Genomic DNA, 19,687 nt, shown 5'->3' with positions numbered 1-19,687 from the left:
CATGTGAGACTACTAGCATCAAAGATATCATTAAAGATTATGGCATCTTGCTGCTATTAGGCGAATTCGATCTCTTTCCAAACCCGCCACGTCAACTTTTGTTTGTGAGAGAATCATCGACCTATTTGAGAGGCGACCAAGACATTTGATCTGGAGAGTGCAAATAGAAAAGCCTCATGCTGTTTGAATTCGTTTCTACTCTCTGTTCTATCTCAAAACTCCAGGATTTCACAACGACGCAACTTCAACCAATAACAGATCTGATGCCATCGCAACCCTAGTATTCTCCAGTTGCGTCTTTCCAGTGTCCTATGTTTAATTGGGGTTTGACCGACTGGGACTGGGCCTGTAACTAATACCAGTCACCGACCATGCTAGGAACGAGTGAGGCCGAAAACCAGACGTACGGTATGTAGGTTTTCCGCAAGAGACCAATGCTGGAACCCAGTAGCAACACGAGGTGATGTTGGGACCACCTGATGAGCCAGCAAAGAGTGGATGGTAGTATCTCTCGGTGTTGGTGCCCTCCGGACCGGGGGCTTCGCAAGACTGCGTGTCTTCATGCCAAGTGCCCGGGCGCCCGAAATACTCGGACTGCCCACAGTTTTTCTTCTCAAATGCCTTCATGCTAGCCTGCCTGGTAGGCAGCTGGAACGGCTGGGTCGCAACTGACTTTGTACCGAGGGTTGCCAGCCATCACCAGACTGGCGAGCATAAAAAGGGTGGTTACGGCTGCTAGATGCACTAAGTGGGTTAGATGAGGTTTATATGGATTTGGAGGTTTAATTGACTGTGTAAGTGGTTACTCACTGATGGCAGAGGTGATATCTGGCGGGCAGTTTGGGAAAGACTAAGATCGCGAGTGCAAAGCAAGAGGGACTGCCGATACGGCTTCTTTCTGTTGACAACGTTCAATATATGTATGGGAAATACTTACCACACGGCGCAACGTGGCTTGACACAATCTTGGGTAGCCGTGTCGCTCTCGGGTTCACGCAGTTGTAATTATTGCTCATGAAAAGTCCGTCGGTGTTTAATTTCGTGTGAAGAAACGCTAAAGTGGTCATGTTGAACTTACATGCTCTAGGCTATAGAATAGGAAGACGATTACCGCAGAGGCATAACTATCAGAGTTAGATTTGAGTGGATATCAATGTGCATCATAACGAAGTCTTGGCCTGTCTGGAGAACCACACCGACCAGTAGCCTCATCCGAGACGCTGGCCTTCCCACAGCAGAGGTAGCCCTCGAAGCAGCGCGACTACGCTTCGCTATACGCCTGCAGAAGGTTGACCAACAGCATCCCTTGGTCCCAAGGCTGCTGCAGTCAGGGCGGCAACAGACCAGGCTTCAAAGAACAGCTGGCCTTTTACCTAAGTGTCCAAGGCCAGCGCTCCTACAGCCGCAATACCTCCCAGGGTCCTATGACCCTATAGTTACACAGACGAAGGAAGTAGCAGCTAGGATCTTCCAGGCCTGGCTCAAGACTGTGCCAGGTCAGCATACAGTCGTATACTCAGACGGCTCCAAAGCTCCTGACGGAGCTACAGGGTACGGCTTTGTTATCTACCGCAACAATAAACGTATAGCCCAGGGCTGCGGCCGTCTCGGCTTAGCAGAAGTGTTTGATGGTGAGGCGGAGGGGGCGAGGGCTGGGCTCCGACGGGCCCTTCAGACCTCCCAAGGCCAGCCTATACACATCTGCATCGACAATACCAGCGTTATTCAGGGGATTCGCGGTAAGGTCCCAGACTCCTCACAAGCGGCCTTCCTTGAGATCCAGGAGGTAGCTAGGATACACGATATACAAACCCATTGGTCTCCTGGGCACCAAGGTATTAAAGGAAACGAAGAAGCAGACAGCCTAGCTAAGGAGGGAACAACTCTACCAGTCCTTAGGGGCCAACTAGCTACTCTATCAGGTATCAAGTGGCTTGCTAAAGAGCGGCCAAGACGCCAATATAGACGATGGTGGAAACAAGAGGCAACTCCCCGCTATACCCAACTAGGGCTCAAGGCTACCCTTGCTTGCCCTCCTGAACTTGGCCTCCCTAGGGCTGCCCTTCATCACCTCCTCGCGGCACGGTCAGGCCACGGGGACTTTAAACAATATCACCAACGCTTTAACCACACAGAAGCACTACTCACCTGCTCCTGTGGGTGGGTTAAGGAGGCAGACCATCTAGTCTACTGCCGAAAGACCCTACTGAGGAGGCAACAGTGGCCCACCCTCTACCCCTACAGCCGCCAGGAGCCCGTAGGACCTATAGGGTCCCTCGATCGCTACTTCAAGGGGCTAATCACTGACTCTGAAGGCTTCCAGGCCTTCCTCTGCGTGACAGACTTCTTCCAGAAGATCTGCCCGCGGTACTAGGAGATAGGTCATAACCTATCCTCCAAACGACAAACTACCTCTATTAAGAAACCAGAGGGTTATAACGGAACTAGGGCACCAGTGGGAACTAGGGATGGATAGAACACATAGTAGCTCACGAGCAAGATTTGGAGGACGTCAGGATACGGCGTGTACTATATAGTATATAGCTAGAGCCTGCGACCCTTCACGCCACATACCCTCCGGGAGGTCTGCCGCAAGGGCGGCTGCGCCCTTGCCGCCATGGCGTTAAATAGAACAACAACAACAACAATAACGAAGGTTTGATTGAATTAATTGGATCTTTAAAACTTTACACACTCGTATTGCAAATGGCAGCATTGATTGCACGCGATGTGGCCTGACTCGATAATATTCAAGCATGGAGTAATCATGAACCACGATGGATTGCAAAGAAGTCGTTGGCTCTACCCTGCTAGTTGCATAATAGGTGATTGAAGAGCCGTCACCGGGAAGAAATCAGCAGCTTTGAATCTATTCTACCCCTTCAGACTGTAAGCTCTCGCCTGGCTGTCTTTGCCGCCCAATTAACTTGTGAATGTGATATTAGTAGTCAGCTCAATCAGTCTATTGTGTTGTCTCACAAACCTTTTCTAATTCATTGACGAATTGTTTATTCTTTGCCTATCCGAAAGGGACACCTCATAACATTACCATTTAAAACTTATCACAAAGAGAAACAGTCAATAGAAATTGAGAAGCTGTCATGAGTTACTACTTGCGTGCAATGAGACTTTTGAGGCTTACTCACGATATGGCCAAGTCCACGACAAATCATAAAAAGCTCTCGTCTAAGATTGAATGCATACCTGCGTTTCGACTCAATTCAGTTAAAGTCAGCATGGTCAGCTACAACACAAAACTTGAACAACCTGAACTTTCAGATAGATACATACATATAGATAGTATAAGAGCAGGCCCAAAGTCAAGTAGCAGTGCTTTATTGCCGAGCATCAGTGTTAACTATTATAAGTCAGACTACCCCTTTTTTGGCCACCCCCATCTTTTAGCCACCCCGTTTTAAGTGGACCTATATATTACGACCCAACATACATAGTTGTTGGGCAGCGATTATCAGGTAGGGGGTCAATGGGATGTATTGATGAGTATGAAGAACGAGTGGCTATGGGAATATCCCGACTATCTATATAGTGAGTGGAAGACCCTTTATGCTGGCATATCCTTGGCAAACTTAATCATGCTTGTGTAAGACCATATTGTTTCATAGGCATAGTGTGACAATCGTTGTAACGAGTGTACTGGGATGGGCCTGACATAAGGATTATTTTGTTACGCCCGCCGCAACTTGTCACTGTGGGCGCGTAGCTATATAATGCAGAACAAGGGAAAATGATGCGGAGTCATCATTATCGAAGCTTTTGCTTCATGCCACAGTTGGTTGCCTTGTCCTGCTCGATAACATATTTACGATTAACATAATTTAATACGATCTAGGGGCTAAGTAATTATTCCGGATTAGAATAATCTAGGGCGACCTAGAAGATAAAGAATATATTAAGGATTAGGACTTAGTTATATATAAGATAAATTCAAGCCGGGCTCTAGGATAAACTTTCTATAACTAACCTCTTGTTACGACCCAACATGAAGACCAGGGCGTGCCCCGCTGACGCCTAGCGGCTACGGCGCATTATATATGCAGGACGGGACGGAACATTGGGGAAACCCCAGGAACGGAAGAACTATGGTACAAGTCACGTGATGATAAGAGATATGATAAGGGATAGGGATATGTTGGATATGCGACATATCCAACCGAGTCAAGGATATGTTGGATATTCGGCATATCCAACATATCCAGACAAAGTGGACTGTTCAGCACTGCTCAGTTAGGATCGGACTTGTATATAAGGATGGACTCGAGCTGGGCTCTAGGACAGACTTTCCATAGCTTCTTCAGCAATTAACTTCGTATCAGGATTAACATCCGCTTTCAGCTACTACCTTGACAAGACTACGATTGATCACCGAAGCCTTACCTACCCTTACGATTGACAGACATAGTTTCCTTGAAACTATTCCACGACTACGATTACTGTTACCAGTTCCGCAGCCTCAACTTCTGCAAACTACCCCTACGACTAGCTGGTCTGGTAGCGAGTCTCGCCTTGTATGGCGATTACTGCGCGTTCTACGTCTTGACGAATCTTGCAGATGGCCAGGCCTTTCTGAGTTCGTACCCAGCGCTCGAATAGGTAGAGTACCTTGAATACCATATCATGGGTCTTCGTGACCCGTGGGAAGACGAAGATCCTGCCCGAGTACTCATCCTTGATCAGCATCAACCACTTGCTTCTGTCGTACGCCACAGGGTAATCAAAGAGATCCCACGAGATCCTATAATAAGGTCGGTTTGCTCTTCGCTCCGAGGTTCGTCTAGAAATGACCTGCTTGGCGTGCGTTGTCGCACAGAATTGACACTCTAAGCGACTGGGACCCTTGATCCTCACCCCCCGAGCGGCCAGCACGAGCTTCTCGAGTGCTTCGGGCGCGAGATGACCAGATCGTAGGTGCCAGAGCCAGGCTGAGTCCGTACGGTCGCCTCTCATTTGGTATGAGGAGCGAGATGTATGTTGGGTACGGTCATGGATCACATTGATGAGCGAATAGTGACTTCTTGGTACGTAGTAGGACGAATAGGGCTTGTATTCGAGGAAGACTAAGTTAACCTTCCTCTCGAGCTGCTTGACCACGACGTTCTTGGCCTCATCTCCAAAGCGAAGAGTACAGTCAAAACCGGAGTACCAGATCCTCGTCTTCCGAAGAAGGGCTTCTGACACGACGTTCACATGGAAGTTCTCAATGAATCCAACATTGTGAAGTGTCAGGTCCTCTGTGCCTGGGCCATTCGGGCCAGAGAGGACATTCCGGATGATCCTTGTTCCACGAGCGATGATTGGGTAGTGAGGCCACAGATGGTTGAAGCCATCACGACAATTGGGCAGAGCAATTGCGGGATGAGGGAACTCTGTATCAAGGCTGGTGCCACTGGAAAAGACTCAAGCTGCAGAGGGAAAGTGTAGACGTTTCGTCGATCCAACCCGTCGGCATCAATGTATTTCATGAATTGCAACTGGGACGTGTTACTACTTGCCGGCTCGAAGCTACACATCCAAACTCAAGATGAAATCCTGGGGACAATCAAAGTCATCCAAAACAACCCCGTGTTCCATCTCAATTCGTTGTCGACCTAGAGTGTATAAGTTATGACTCTCGAACAAGCTTTCTCTTTCGGCCCCCAGTATTCTTATCAGATGCAGAGCTGCAAGTCTGACTTCCAAGCACTTGCACTCTGTGACTATGAAAAATAGTACAGGGGAAAATGCGAGTTCGAAAACAAATCGTGGGACTCGTATCGTCCGTAATTTGCTGAAGTCAGAAGCCAGTGAAATCATCTCGCGGAAGCTGGCGATGTCCATTTCATCGTTGTCATGCCGGTCTTCTGGGAATAGCATGTTGAAGCAAACATGGCATGCCTGGAAGCGCATCCGCATTAGTGCTTGCGGGCCTATGCTAGCACAGCCGGCCTGCGATGTTGAATCAATATCAAGATCGTCCATCAGCTCTCTGCACTGGCGCAACAATGAACCGACGCAATCTCGTTCTTTCACCACATCGAAGTGAGCCCCTTTCCGCTTCCAGTGCTGCGAAAGCATCAGCCGTCTGTAAATTTCATCAATCATCAAGTGTGCATCCTCCACGTTATCGAATTTCGTCGGTACCACAATTCTTGGCAAAAGCGCAAGGGCCGAGTCTGGAGGCGGCCTTCCAAGGAGTAGGGGAAGAACACTCAACCGCCGAAAGACAGGTACGAGATGCTCTTGTATCCAAGGCTTGCCGCTGCCGTAAGTCTCCAAGATTTCATTTCCGTGCCTGCAATGCTGAATCGCAGTTTCGTTATTTGACTGCAGCAGCTCGATGCATGTAAAGAGGATGCATGTAACTAGGACTAATGGATGGTCCTGAACAGTCTTCACACTTTTGATTGCTGCATTATAATATCGCAACGCAAGCAAATGTTTGGTGGTCGGGGCATCTCGGATCTCGCGAGCTTCGTAAAGATGACTGATTGCCAGCAAAGAATATCTCACTACCGGCTCGGATTGGCTGAGCTGCATGACGAAGTACGTCCAGAACATAGGCTTCCTAAGACCAGAGAGACGAGGCGCAGCGTATTCATAGAAGTATTGCAGTGATCTTCGCTCACTTGCAGAGTCTGTACCATGACGACGTAAGGATGAATGAACTTTCAGTTCGAGTGACACCTGAGCCAAGTAACCATCGCATTTGCGGCCGGTGTCATTGCAACGTCGACAAACAGGCTTACTTTCGTCACATTTGATTTTGCGAATCCTTAGCAAGTCAGTACAATTACAGGCGTCTCTGCGGAGGTATCCCGGTTTCTGCGTACTTGCAAGTCAGACACCCGGTCTTAGTCTTCTTGGAACCTTTTCGTGTCATAGCAAGGTGATATCGGGTGATAAACGTCGGGCTCTCTCATCAAGCTTGGCAGTGTCAAGGCATAGAAATACGCCGATGTTGGTGCAATGAACCCAGCTTTAGTTTGCTTCAATGGACATGATGATGTAGCTAGAAGCCCGGAAGATCCCTTTGTTTTGCGATAGGTGCATGCCTAGTAACCCGTGGAGGATTCAAACAAAAGCCGAACGAGCCAATCAAGCTTCACGCTAAGAAACTTGCGATTTATAATCGTCGTCGTCACTGTACTAATTGCCCCATAGCTGCTCTCATTGGTGCATTCGGTTTCGAGAATCCTGGAGTTGAGACTAATGACTTGGAACACATGTAATGTTCGTGGTTGTTAAGAAAAATCATACACGGGCGGCGCTTAGCTGACAATATTTCCAAGATGAGAACAAGATATACCTCTTGTTTTGGTCCCTTGATCGAGCATGTGAAGTAAGTATTTAAATGAGTGAACCTCCGCCCACCACATTGATACTTCAACTCAAGACACCAGACTGAAATATAACCTTCCTTATCCCTTGATCAATATTAGGCCCGTTCTTCTCCTCCTCAAACTAAGTCCTACTCAAAACCATGTCACCTGTGCGAAAGGGCCGTAAGATTGCCTTAGTTGGCGCCAGTGGTAACCTCGGGCAACATACTCTCACGGCACTGCTCTCCCATGGCATCCACAACATTACCATCATCGTCCGCAATGAATCCACCTCTCGATTCCCTGACAATGTCGCCGTCAAGAGGGCCGCTTTTGACGATGAAGCTGCCCTTATCCCTCTTTTGAAAAGTCAAGAGGTCCTGGTCTTACAACTCGGCATCACAGCGGTGGGCCTAAGCGACGTCTTCATCCAGGCAGCAGCAAAGGCCAATGTTCCGTACATCCTTCCGACCGAGTTTGGGAGTGACCCAGAGGGTAAAATCATCGAAGAGCTGCCGGAGATTGCCACCAAGCTCAAATACCGAGAGCTCATCCAAAAGCTGGGAGTTGGATCATGGATTGGTGTCATTACCAACCCCTGGTACGATTTTTGCCTACCTATGGGTGATATTCTAGGTATCAATGCCAAAACACTCAAGGCTACGCTTTGGAATGGAGGAAACGTCAAGATGAATTACACTACACTCCATCGAGCTGGAGTGGTAACCGCTGAGGTTGTGGCTATGCCAGACGACGAGCTAGCACGCTATCGGAACAGATGCTTCTACACAACTTCTTTCCACGTCACGCAGAGAGAGATGCTCAATAGCGTAATGCTCGCGACTGGAACGTTTAAGAACGATTGGGACATTCGCGAGGAATCTGTGAACGAGGTTCTTGAAAGGGCCAATGCGATGAGCGGGGCTGACGCACATGCCGTGATGCTCGCGAAATTTATCCCTTTACATTATAAGGAGGGCCAAGGAGGCGACTTCAACAGTAAGACTGAGGATCTCAGCTGTTTCGGTCTGGAAGAGGAAGACTTCCATGCCGTCACAAAGGAGATAGTTCAGCGAATCCTGTCGCAGTAGAGTGTTGTAATGCGCTTCGGGAAAATCGGAAATGGCTTTTGTCTCTCATAACGAGGTAGAATCTTCCGCCGTTTGTTTGGGGCATCCAATAGTCGATTTTTGTACTATCCGTGTGGCTGCATCAACCATGGACTCCTGACCAACACAAGCATGCATTCCAGACTTGCTTCACACAAGAAATAGAGACAGTCCACTGAGCGTGACCCATAACGCCTGAAAGACACCAATGAATTCTAGTTGTTGATATTTGACGTTGCTACCTCTGACTGTTGATTTGCTCAAGCAGCCGACCCCAATCGCTGTGCCTCTCTTCCACTTAGCACATACCGGGCCAATGCCGGACCAACTTTTCGGCTCAGCCCCGCCAAGTGAACGCATCTCAGACCGGTCGACTGAAATGGATAGACATGCATCGGCATCAACTCGGTAATCGGACGGGTCAAGGCTCGGGTGAAACAAAATGACGTGACTCTTAAGCCAGACCACCAGTTCACAAACCCAGAAGAACCGCTTCCGTCTCATCTTTCTTACCTCTTCTTATCTTCGGACTATGCAAGCATCACTAACCGGATAGTTGATCAACTTACACAAAAAGAACATACCAAAGATGACCGCGTGGGAAGTAAATGGCAAAGTCGCGCTCGTGACCGTAGGTTGGCATCTTTTCTCAAATCTTCAGGCACTAGACCAATACTGACAGAGTTCAGGTATCAACCATGCGCTGACTAGGGCTCTTCTTGAGTTGGGTTGTTCAGTCGTCATGGCGGATTTAAGACTACGTCCTGAAGCCGAAGAGACACTCAAGAAATACCCTCACTCTCCAACGGAGCCCGGCACCGCGTCGGCAATCTTTCATCAGACAGACCTCACCGATTGAGTCTCAGATAAACAAATTGTGGGATGCCGCACTGAACACATATGGACGAGTCAATCTGCTCGTGAATGGGGCCGGGATCTATGACCCACCCTCCAGCGACTTCTCGAACCCGCCCGGGATCTCACCTCTATCCCGAGACCAAGCCGATGCCAAGGTCGGCATGTACCAAGCCTATGCCGTCAACATCATCGCTCCCGTCAGGCTTGCCCAGATCGCCGTCGAATACTGGCTCCGTCCCGAAAACCGACATCTTTCAGGCAACATCCTCTGGATCGCTAGTATGGCGGGCTACGTTCATGGCCTCCTGACACCGTTCTACTACTCAAGCAAGGCTGCAGTTGTCAGCATGTGCAAGTCCCTCGGATCTCTGAATAAGTTTGCCGGCATCAGAAATGCGGCAGTCTGTCCCGGAGCAGTCAATGTATGTTTGATCTATTACCTCAAGTCCGTCATGATCGCAAAGAAAAATGAGTGCTGATAGCCTGCTCCAGGCTCCGATCTTCCACGCTTCCTACAGCCGAGAGCGCGTACATACTGACGATTTGATGCTCAGCGTTGAAGAAGTTGTCCAACATTATTGAGGTGTTCTGTGGAGGAACGAACGAAAACCACAAAATTTCGGTTCGTGATGTACCTTTGGAAAGCTTGTACGATGTTGAGGGTATGAAGGGTATGGCAGCTGGAACGCACATGCTTGTCAAGCAGGACGAGTTCGAAATGAAGTTGAAGAGGAGAGGCTTGGAATTCTCTGCAAAGATATGAGGGCGCAAGCTGGAGAGATCGTACGTCAGTCTGCACCAGAGCAAGTCACTGTCACAGGTATCGGAGTTGAATGACAAGGCAGAGAGAATAGTGAGATTGGCAGGGTAACTCGATTAATCCCCCGAGGCTCAAGTTGAACGACTTCACAGACCATGTCACAGCGTCTTAGGATAAGTGTAAACATTGTATATCAATGTTTCGGGCGTGGTTCCATATCCTGCAAAGTATTCATACAATCTCATCCAAGGCTATATGTACCTACCTGGCACTTCAACTCCGATCAATGTTCTCAAATGCTGCTTTCCCATCTTGCAGCCGCATTCCCAGCCGAGCTCAAAAATCTATCAATTTTGTGTAGAATCTTGACCCAAGTTTTGGCCCACCCGAATCTCCGCTTCCGCTTCCGTCAGCAGTCCTCTCTTCAAGCTCTTCCAGAAATCTCCTAACTTCGGAATCAAGTTTTCAGCTCGACTGAAGCATGTATTCGTCTGTACCATCTATCTTCAGTCCTTGGAGAGAACGGGCACGGCTGAGCGCTACGTAGGCTTGGTGACGGTTAGTCAGGGTGGCCAGCGGAATATGCATATATGAGTGAGCAGAAAAGAGCGTCTATTCGTACTAAAGAGTGGATGGAATCACCACAGGCTTGTGGGCCTAATGCTATCCTAATAAGTCTTGCAGAGCTAGGACCAGGTGGAAATGACAGTCTGGCCTGTTTCGTGATGGTCAGACCATTCCGAATGGGTTATACCCATGACTCGCATAGGAGCATGCATGGATTCTGTCACTTGGCCCTTTTCGAAAACAGAGCGTAGGTCGACGACTAAGCAATCAAGAGACAGGCTTTGGCTCTTGTGGATGGTCATGGCCCAGCCCGGGGCGAGGGGGAGCTGCGTCCGAGATACGAGCACGTAAGGATGTTCCGTGCCGAGTTCACTTACTGCGCAATCCGGGGGTCGACGGGAGGCCTGGCATCGGTCTGCGCTTGATGGCTGGAGTCAGCTTGAGAGCGGTCGACAGCGTCATTGGATCCTGTCAAATCGTTGTCAAAGGGCTTGGGTTGAGGTTGGTGTCGTTTGGGCGACGGTGCGTGGAGGGAGCCGCCCCGCGCGTGTGTGCGCTTGGTATTCCCTGGACCGTGGAACATTAGCCATGTCTGTTCTGTATTGTAAATCATTTAGCCGAGTTCTGTACATATGTACCTGTTCCATTCTGGGAGGCCATTCAGGCTTGTCGTTGTTTTGCGCGACGGTTAAGAATACAAAGGGAGATCCTACGTGTTCTGGGAGCAAAAGAAGCTCTGTCGCAACCGCGTAGATCCGAGAAACGAGAAGGACGCGTTGCGATAAGCTCCCAACGGCTCGGGTCAACCGTTAATTATTATGGGGCCTAGCCGAACCGGACAGAGTACGGAGTAGATATCCATAAGATAAGTACGTACCGAAATGGCATTGCACTCCGTATCCGTACGGGCCCGCCTTAAGATAAAGCAAGCAGTTCCGCTAGGGTTCTTCTCGATTGACCAACAATGCCGCGCATCGATTCGCAATTCGATGCCTTCGGGACAGGAAGTTTATGACGTCTACTGCCTAGGGCACTTGGTGCTGACTTCTGGGGGATTGGATGAACTAGCTTCAGAACGGCTAAGGCAGGTGGGTGGCGCATACATGCATGCATGGCCGGTGGACCACCTTACTCCATGAGTCCGTACACCGCATCCGTACGTGTGCCTACGGAGTACAACCAACATTGGAAACAACGCCTATTTCCGATCATCATTCCCGCTCACTGCTCACGTCTCCCCGCATGAAGCGAGCCAGCTAAGGTACTAGCAGGGACCCCATCCCGGTGCCCCGGACAACTCCCGAGCCTCCCCCAATTCCAACGTCGTCGCCGGACACCTCTCCGCTCAAACCTGGCACGATTCGACGACTAACAGCCTCGATGCCGCAAACATATTCATCTCCTGGCGAATTGAATCTCGTAATATGGCGGAGCCGCACCACCTTTTCGCGGGGACTCCACTGCGAGAAGCAAGCTATGGCTTGAGTGGGGGAGCAGGTTTGTCTCGAATCGGACCAGCAGCGGCGTCATGGGGTTGTGGTCCAACGCCAGCATGACCCCCACCTAGGCCTGGCTGGCGTGGATTCGTGGGGTCAAGGTGCCGCCAGTGGAGATGTTTGACATCGTGAGCTCTTCGCGAGGTGGGAGAACTAAGCTTGTGCTTGGTCTGCTGGGCGGGTCCATCCTACGGTGGCTCTGGGGATATGGAAATCCTTGGATTCACCCAGACCATTCCAATCTCTCTTACGCCTCGCTCTTGCTCCAAAGCATTGACACTCACCAATCATCATCACCATGGTTGTGAGCGGTACGGAGGTTGCGAAGAACAACACAAAAGACTCTTGCTGGGTCGTCGTGCATGGTCAAGTATGGGACGTCACAGGTAGGCGCATGCTCTGGTATCCATTCTCACGTCGCCAGCTCACACCAGATCAGACTTCCTGAATGAGCACCCTGGAGGCGCAAAGCTCATCATCAAATGTGCCGGCAGAGACGCAACGGAAGACTACGACTCCATCCACAACCCAGACCTCATCACAGAAACCCTATCTCCAGACCGTTGTCTGGGCCCAATAGATCCGGCAACCCTGCCAGAGCCGCAAGGTGCCTCGTCGAACGCTCCTGACAAGCAACAGCCAGCTTTCCCACATCTAGGCGCCATTATCAACGCCGACGACTTTGAAAAGGTCGCGGAAAAGTACCTCTCGCCCATGGGCTGGGCTTACTACTACTCGGGCGCAGAAGACGAACAGAGCCTCAACGACTCGCGCCGCATCTTCCGCAAGCTTGCTCTCCGTCCACGCATTCTCCGAAATGTCGATTCCATCTCCACGTTCACAAATATTCTCGGCCTCCCCTCTTCCCTTCCCTTCTACATCTCGCCTACAGGACAGGCCAAATACGCCCATACCGAAGCTGAGACGATTCTCTCGAGGGCCGCGGGCAAGGAAGGGATCCTGTACTGCATGCCCACCAAGCCAAGCGCGTCAGTTGAGTCCATCTTCGGCGCCAAGGTGGACGAAGCACAGCCGTTATTTTTCCAGCTGTACGTTGACCGGAACCAAGATAAGGCACAAGCTACGATTCGGAAGGCGGAGAGGTTAGGCGCTAAGGCGATCTTTGTGACGGTCGATTCACCCGTCATCGGCAAGCGGGAGCGTGATGAGAGGTTGACTGTGAGCGATGAGCCTCTTTCGGAGCCCAGCGGCGTGGCTAAGACGACGGCTTCTGGGTTATTGAATGCGGGGTTGACGTGGGCAGATCTGACATGGATACGGCAGACAACCTCGCTGCCTATTGTCATCAAGGGGATCCAGTCAGTTGAGGACGCGGTCATCGCTCACGAGCACGGAGTGGATGGCATTGTGCTGTCGAACCACGGGGGAAGGTCCCAAGACACAGCGCAGGCGCCCATGCTCACACTCCTCGAGATTCGGAGATATGCGCCGCACCTCCTTTCCCCTGAGACCAGAGCCAAGTTCCAGGTGTTCGTCGACGGCGGCATCAGACGTGGTACGGATATTCTGAAGGCTATTGCGCTTGGTGCCACGGCTGTTGGCATCGGTCGACCATTTTTGTACTCGATGACGGCTGGCTATGGCGAGGCTGGTGTGAGACGGCTAGTGCAGATTCTCAGGCATGAGATACAGACTAGCATGGCACTTGCGGGTGCCACGAGTGTGGAGGAAGTTGTACCCGAGATGGTCAATAGCGAGCGGGCTGAAAAAGAAGTTACAGGAAGGGTGAAGCTGTAGACTATTTAGGTGCCAAACGTCAACTTAGAACAGCGCCTCGTGGCCAAGCCTGGTATGTAAGAGATACGTAGTGCAAGGCAACCCTTCTTCGCACTAAGGACCAAGGTGCTATTGAACCGGCGCCCAAACTGCCAATAGAGCAGGAAAGTCGAATGCACAGGTTCTATGGCCAGTCGTCTCGGACTAAGTTCACATGTGGTTGAAAGTTTGGAAAGGCTTGATGCGTGACGCTTTATCAACACGATTGAAAATTCCGGCGTAGATGGATGCTAACTATAGGTTCCCTCTCAAGACAGTTACTCAAGTAAGCACTATACAAATCTTTACATGGGTCTCAAGTGAGATACCTAAATCCTCCGGCAACCTGCGCCTGCGTCGGCCCATGCTTCCCCGTGTCTTCGCCCCGGTCCAACTTGGCATTTAACCGCCTCAACCAGATCCTCGTCACCGTAGCGAACCCAATAGCCAACCCTGTCGCCGCAATATTCACAATAAATGCCGTAACATACCTCGGCGCACCATAGTACAGATAACTACCCCAAACATTCGGCGTGTTACACATAGCATTGATCAGCGCAATAGCACTCGCACGCTTCACCGAAGGCTGTGCCAGACTACCCGTGATCCACGAGAGCACTACCACAGCAGCGGCGTAGAAAGATCCCGGAAGGAGCATCATAGCGACGTAGCGTGCGGCCGTGTTAGTCGTTGAGACGGCGATAATGTTGGCGACAAGGGTGATGCATAGGGGGATGACGATGTGTAGGGAGCGTTCTTGTTTACGATCTGAGTGGAAGCCGTTTAGGAGCATTGTGATGACGCAGAGGAGGAAGGGCGGCGCGGTGAGGGCATAGGTCATTGTACGGGAGAAGCCGAGGCCGCCGACGACGGAGGGGAAGAAGTTGGCGACGGCGCCGACGATGTAGGTCTAGATAATACTCATGCGTTAGTAGACTTATTCATGGACTTGAAAGATTACCCTTCGGCCTTGCCTCCTCGGTAGAGGTGTGCAAAGAGGGCAGAGGAGTAGGTTATGACACTTACGGAGTAGAGAACACCCATGAACATCCAGGTCTTTGGGTCCGTAACAGCCATCATAAACCCCTTGAGAGCGGTGACTTCGCTCGGATCGTCTTCCTGACCCTGGTCTGCCGCGAAGTTGTACTGAACCCATTCGCACTCCAGCTGGGTCAGAGTGGGAATTTTCTTGTTGGAGTTGGGTAGGATGCATGCGAACGGGATGGCCAAGCCGACGGTGATGACGCCCTCTACGAGGAACAGCTGCGGTAGTCATGGTTAGTTCGAGATATCCAACGAGCTACTCGGGTAGAAGGGGAAGAACAGGGACATACCCAACGCCAACCCGCGAGTCCATGGGCACCATCCAGGTTCAAGATGCCGATGGCGAAGAGTCCGCCAAAAGCATTGCCCAGCTGGGATCCAGAGTAGAGTATGGCAGTCCGCAGGGCAAACTGCTTTCGGTTACTAGAAACGTATTAGCATCCCAGGAGACTAAAAGCACATGATGATGATGACTGACTAGAACAGGGAGAGAAAGTAAAGAGCGCCGGGAAAGAATATAGCCTCGACGAAGCCGAGGAAGAATCGAGCCATCAAAAGACCTTCGTAGTTGTGCACCACGGCCATGAGGGAAGAAATAACACCCCAGGCGGCCATTCCACAGCAGATGTACGCCCCGGGCCACTTGATCTTGCCGACGATCATGTTGGAGGGGACTTGCATGAGGACTGCAATGCTTCCGCGTTAGAAAGGTCAAATATGGCAGTATTTACAGGACATTGAAAGAGTAGAAGGAGGTCCTTACTGTAACCAACAAACAAGATACTGACGGTGGTCTGATACTCAACTTCGCTGAGGCTTAGGTCCGTGGTGATATCAGCGAGCTTCGCGCTAGCTATGTTCTGGCGATCGAGGTAGTTGACTTTCATTGTGTTAGTCGTTTCCTCTTGGAGAAGATACTTGTAGAATGCAGGTTGCACTTACGGATGTACATTATGACCATGATGGGCATGATCACCATGTCCATCTTCAATGTTGCTTTCTTGCCGACCCTCTCGTATTCCTCCTGGCCTAGGGCCGCCAGGCTCGCAGGCATGATGAGGTTGCCGCCATGTTGGCTCAGCTTATCGGCGTTGACGTCCTCGACCTGGTCCGAAGATCGTTCTGCTTTGTCCATGTCCATTGCTTCAGTGTTGGTCTGACTTTGTGACTGAGAAGAGATATTTTCCCCTATAGTTCATCGACGAAAGGGGAAGCAAGAATGACAAGACAGATAGCAAGGTAAATATGAGCAAGCATGCATCGATGAAAAGACGCGGGAAGGGTCCTGAACTTAATCTCCTTTTCCCCGGACCTCTCAGCCTTGGAACAACCTCCCATTCTTTTTCCTCGTCCCACAATCATCTCTTTCCCTACCCTTTCCACCCATCCTGAGGCAAACGTGGAGAACAATCCAAACGCGGGGAAACGCCCCATGGGGTAGGGCCCAACATCCAAACGATGCCTTTGTTCCTTGCTGCTCGGACGGCCATCCCTGAACCCCCAAACATCAGCCGACATCTCGTCGGGTTGCCCCCACCTTGCAGATTTCCGGCATCAGATCCGGCGTTAGGGAAGAAGAAATATAGGATTCCTTGGACACCCAGAGCCAGGGATGCTTGCGGGACTATGTGGGGGTCATGTGTTGGGGACCTTGGGGTAAGCCTCTCTCGTCTGGGGATGGTGGACTCTCCAGTTGCGCCAAGTTCTCAGGGATCGCTACAGTCAGCCTGAGAGCCGCATATGTGATTGTTGACTGTGCTCGATCGACAAGGAATCCGTTCTTCAGCCGTTATCCTTTCGGATTCGATTATATTCCTATAACCCAAAGAGGGTGGCACGACGGGAGACTTAGACCTAACGCGAGTATTCCTTGGCCTTCAATGTCATTACTCCACCTTCACCTTGACCATTCTTGTTCCATCAACCGTTCTCATCCGTGACCCCCACCTCGGCATCCCTTTTCCAACATCCATGAATCGCTGACCGCCTGGTGAACCCCCTTCCCCGTCTTGGACGGGGGATATAATAACCACGAGACCAAGAGCAGCATCACGGCGACCTGAGTTTGTAATTGAAAAGCAGACTACCCACCGCTGACATCCTCACTTCTTACCGAACTTTCCGTACACATGCCATACCTACAATGTGTTAGTCGATCTTCTAATACTGCATTCACAGTGGCCCACCCTCTACCCCTACAGCCGCCAGGAGCCCGTAGGACCTATAGGGTCCCTCGATCGCTACTTCAAGGGGCTAATCACTGACTCTGAAGGCTTCCAGGCCTTCCTCTGCGTGACAGACTTCTTCCAGAAGATCTGCCCGCGGTACTAGGAGATAGGTCATAACCTATCCTCCAAATCGACAAACTACCTCTATTAATAAACCAGATGGTTATAACGGAACTAGGGCACCAGTGGGAACCAGGGATGGATAGAACACATAGTAGCTCACGAGCAAGATTTGGAGGACGTCAGGATACGGCGTGTACTATATAGTATGTAGCTAGAGCCTGCGACCCTTCACGCCACATACCCTTCGGGAGGTCTGCCGCAAGGGCGGCTGCGCCCTTGCCGCCATGGCGTTAAATAGAACAACAACAACAACAATTCCGACTGCCAGTCAGTGGAACTCTTTGCAGGAGCGTCTTGATGCGTTGGAAAATCGTCTGCCTGAACCTTCAGCAATCCCAGATGGCGCGCAGAACCAACTGATATCAGCATCACTTTCGACATCATCCTCGACACTCGGTATCAACTTGCGTGAGTCGTCTGATCACGATCAGAACACTGAGCCGAATCCGAACTCAACCGGCTGGTCCGTTAGTCCCATAGCCACCAGTCCGAACACCGACATCCAAAATGTGGACTTCGTGCCTGATTTCCCTGCATCCCTGTTTTTAGACATTGACTGGTATACTTGGTCCCGTGCTCGGCCTCCAGTACGACCTGGTACCATTCCTGAAGTGCGTTGATACATCTCTACTTGGACATGAGCTATGATGACTGTCAATTAGCGAGTCAAGCTCCCTACTGTCTGTTGAAGGCTCTGAAATAACCCTTCAGTCCGTATTGGCGCTTTTAGGCCAGGAAAATATCATCGTCGAAGTTTCACAAAAGTATTTCACTACGATACACAAATAGCTGCCGATGATATCTAAGAAGAGAATAGATATGGGACTTTCGCTCCAGAACGCAGGTCCTGACCTTGCTATGCTATTCTTATCAACGAGGCTTGTTACCACGCCGGTAACACATGGGTTTGACTTGAACCCGTACCGGGAAGCAAAGAAATCCTTAGCCCGTCTTGAGGAGAATGGCACCATATCTCTCATTCTCCTCCAAGCTATGATTCTTATTGCGTTGTATGAGTATGGACACGCAATATATCCAGCCGCTTGGATGACGGTTGGATCATGTGCTCGATATTCGGACATTGTAGGGCTAGCTCCCGGAGACTTTTCCGCCTTAAGACAAGATGTGAGTCTGAAGCATCGTTGAGCTAGATACTCGTGCACCTTTCTCTGCTAATAAACTATACATCAGACTACCTGGACCGAGGCTGAAGAAAGAAGAAGAGTCTGGTGGTCTGTATTCATCTTGGACAAGATCGTTGCGCTCGGTAGCCGGAGGCGATGCGTCGTCACAGAGCCGCAAGTTGAAAATAGACTGCCTGTTGATGATGATTCTTGGGTACGTAAGATTGGTACAGCGAAACTTCGTTTGTCTTCTGGTACTAGTGAAATCTTTTCGCGCTGTTGGTACTAAAACCTAGAGCAGGACTGTGGCGAGGTTGGCAAAGCTTTCGGACATTCTACCAGCACACCATATCAGACGCAACAATCAGGCTTCGCAAGACTTTGTCAAGTACCTATCTACATAAGTCGGGTGATTGGATTTGCACGTTCAGGGTCTTCTGCCCCTTGCATTCCAGAGATCACCTCACTCGTCAACGATCTGAATGGCTTCGCCTTAGCTGTCGACAGGGAAAATACGGATTGGAGACTAGAAGCGAGCTCTTCATTTCTCTCATCCAGAGCATTGGCGCGATCTGCCCTCTTTATCGCCCTTGATAGATTCACATGCCCCGAAAAGATATCAGTTGAGCCCGGATACGTCGGCGAACAGGGCACAAAGAGCCAGGAGGAGCTCGACTTCGATGGTGAGCAAAGACTGCCGTTGGAAGTAGCAAGCCGACAGCTTCACTTCATGGCTACCAACATATTGCCGCATATTCCTACCGCCGAGGGAGACGAGACTCAATTGCACGCCTCAAGTCTCGTGAGCCCTTTCATCATGGACGGCATATACGCAGGTGCCGCAACTTTACACTTGTTGGTATCCCTATCACAGGGAAGTTAGTTCGAACCGTAGGGTCCTGGGGGTGACGAAGTATCAATATCTCTGTATTGATTGATTCTGCGTAATGTGTAAAAGGGAGATTCCGACCGTAGGTTGGTTGGGTAGTCGCGGTCTAATTGTACCACCTCGAGGTGGCCCATGCTCTTGCCCTTATCCGCGGTCGAATTGGACTTCCAATCCGACAACACTGGCTTTGTGGGGAGAGCGGGGATCGACTCCATCGAGCGGCCGCGGTCGATATGGAATCTCTTCTGGACATTTTGAAGTCTAGGTGGCGGCTCGGGAGCGCTTACCGCGAGCTCTTGACTGTGCAAGAGGTCACCATGCGTGTTGCAACCAGCACTTGGCAATGAATTGGGCATTGAGGGGATTCTAGCGATATGAGAAGCACTTCGCTCAGTTA

At 50.5% G+C, this 19,687-nt stretch overlaps 6 protein-coding genes across 6 annotated transcripts; 4 read left to right on the top strand and 2 right to left on the bottom strand.

Moving 5' to 3' along the window:
- Positions 1–5,479: 5,479 nt before the first annotated feature.
- BDP81DRAFT_21893 (uncharacterized protein) lies at positions 5,480–6,985 on the bottom strand. Its single transcript, XM_060582766.1, has 2 exons — positions 6,828–6,985; positions 5,480–6,769 (listed from the first exon to the last, which is right to left on the bottom strand). Exons 1-2 carry the CDS (start codon positions 6,875–6,877, stop codon positions 5,521–5,523), a joined length of 1,299 nt encoding a protein of 432 aa, XP_060452521.1. The 5' UTR covers positions 6,878–6,985; the 3' UTR covers positions 5,480–5,520.
- Positions 6,986–7,451: 466 nt separating this feature from the next.
- On the top strand, positions 7,452–8,407 carry BDP81DRAFT_467718 (uncharacterized protein; the record flags this gene model as incomplete). Its single annotated transcript, XM_060594466.1, has 1 exon — positions 7,452–8,407. Exon 1 carries the CDS (start codon positions 7,478–7,480, stop codon positions 8,405–8,407), a length of 930 nt encoding a protein of 309 aa, XP_060452520.1. The 5' UTR covers positions 7,452–7,477.
- A 607-nt stretch (positions 8,408–9,014) lies between these two features.
- Positions 9,015–10,046, top strand: BDP81DRAFT_457083 (uncharacterized protein; the record flags this gene model as incomplete). Its single annotated transcript, XM_060593244.1, has 4 exons — positions 9,015–9,056; positions 9,108–9,164; positions 9,292–9,705; positions 9,849–10,046. The coding sequence occupies 4 exons, from the start codon at positions 9,015–9,017 to the stop codon at positions 10,044–10,046; spliced, it is 711 nt and encodes a 236-aa protein (XP_060452519.1).
- A 2,358-nt stretch (positions 10,047–12,404) lies between these two features.
- Positions 12,405–13,864, top strand: BDP81DRAFT_306342 (glycolate oxidase; the record flags this gene model as incomplete). Its single annotated transcript, XM_060583264.1, has 2 exons — positions 12,405–12,492; positions 12,546–13,864. The coding sequence occupies 2 exons, from the start codon at positions 12,405–12,407 to the stop codon at positions 13,862–13,864; spliced, it is 1,407 nt and encodes a 468-aa protein (XP_060452518.1).
- A 334-nt stretch (positions 13,865–14,198) lies between these two features.
- BDP81DRAFT_306646 (major facilitator superfamily domain-containing protein) lies at positions 14,199–16,067 on the bottom strand (the record flags this gene model as incomplete). The annotated part of the gene is made up of 6 exons (XM_060583295.1): positions 14,199–14,792; positions 14,909–15,145; positions 15,217–15,349; positions 15,405–15,612; positions 15,690–15,806; positions 15,869–16,067. 6 exons carry the CDS (start codon positions 16,065–16,067, stop codon positions 14,199–14,201), a joined length of 1,488 nt encoding a protein of 495 aa, XP_060452517.1.
- A 1,002-nt stretch (positions 16,068–17,069) lies between these two features.
- On the top strand, positions 17,070–19,284 carry BDP81DRAFT_444976 (uncharacterized protein; the record flags this gene model as incomplete). Its single annotated transcript, XM_060591892.1, has 5 exons — positions 17,070–17,073; positions 17,617–17,888; positions 18,067–18,402; positions 18,469–18,615; positions 18,703–19,284. 5 exons carry the CDS (start codon positions 17,070–17,072, stop codon positions 19,282–19,284), a joined length of 1,341 nt encoding a protein of 446 aa, XP_060452516.1.
- Positions 19,285–19,687: the final 403 nt, after the last annotated feature.

The sequence above is a fragment of the Colletotrichum phormii genome (genome assembly GCF_030913505.1).
Source record: "Colletotrichum phormii strain CBS 102054 chromosome Unknown BDP81scaffold_1, whole genome shotgun sequence".
NCBI lineage: Eukaryota > Fungi > Ascomycota > Sordariomycetes > Glomerellales > Glomerellaceae > Colletotrichum > Colletotrichum phormii.
Note: the sequence above shows the minus strand (reverse complement) of the source record. Positions and strands in the feature narration are given on the sequence as shown.

Bases quoted from the DNA above. Each gene is read 5' to 3' on its own strand.
- BDP81DRAFT_21893 (XM_060582766.1), bottom strand. From the start codon at position 6,877: ATGACACGAAAAGGTTCCAAGAAGACTAAGACCGGGTGTCTGACTTGC. The intron at 6,770-6,827 runs GTACGCAGAAAC...TGACTTGCTAAG, and splicing joins ACCGGGTGTCTGACTTGCAA to GATTCGCAAAATCAAATGTG.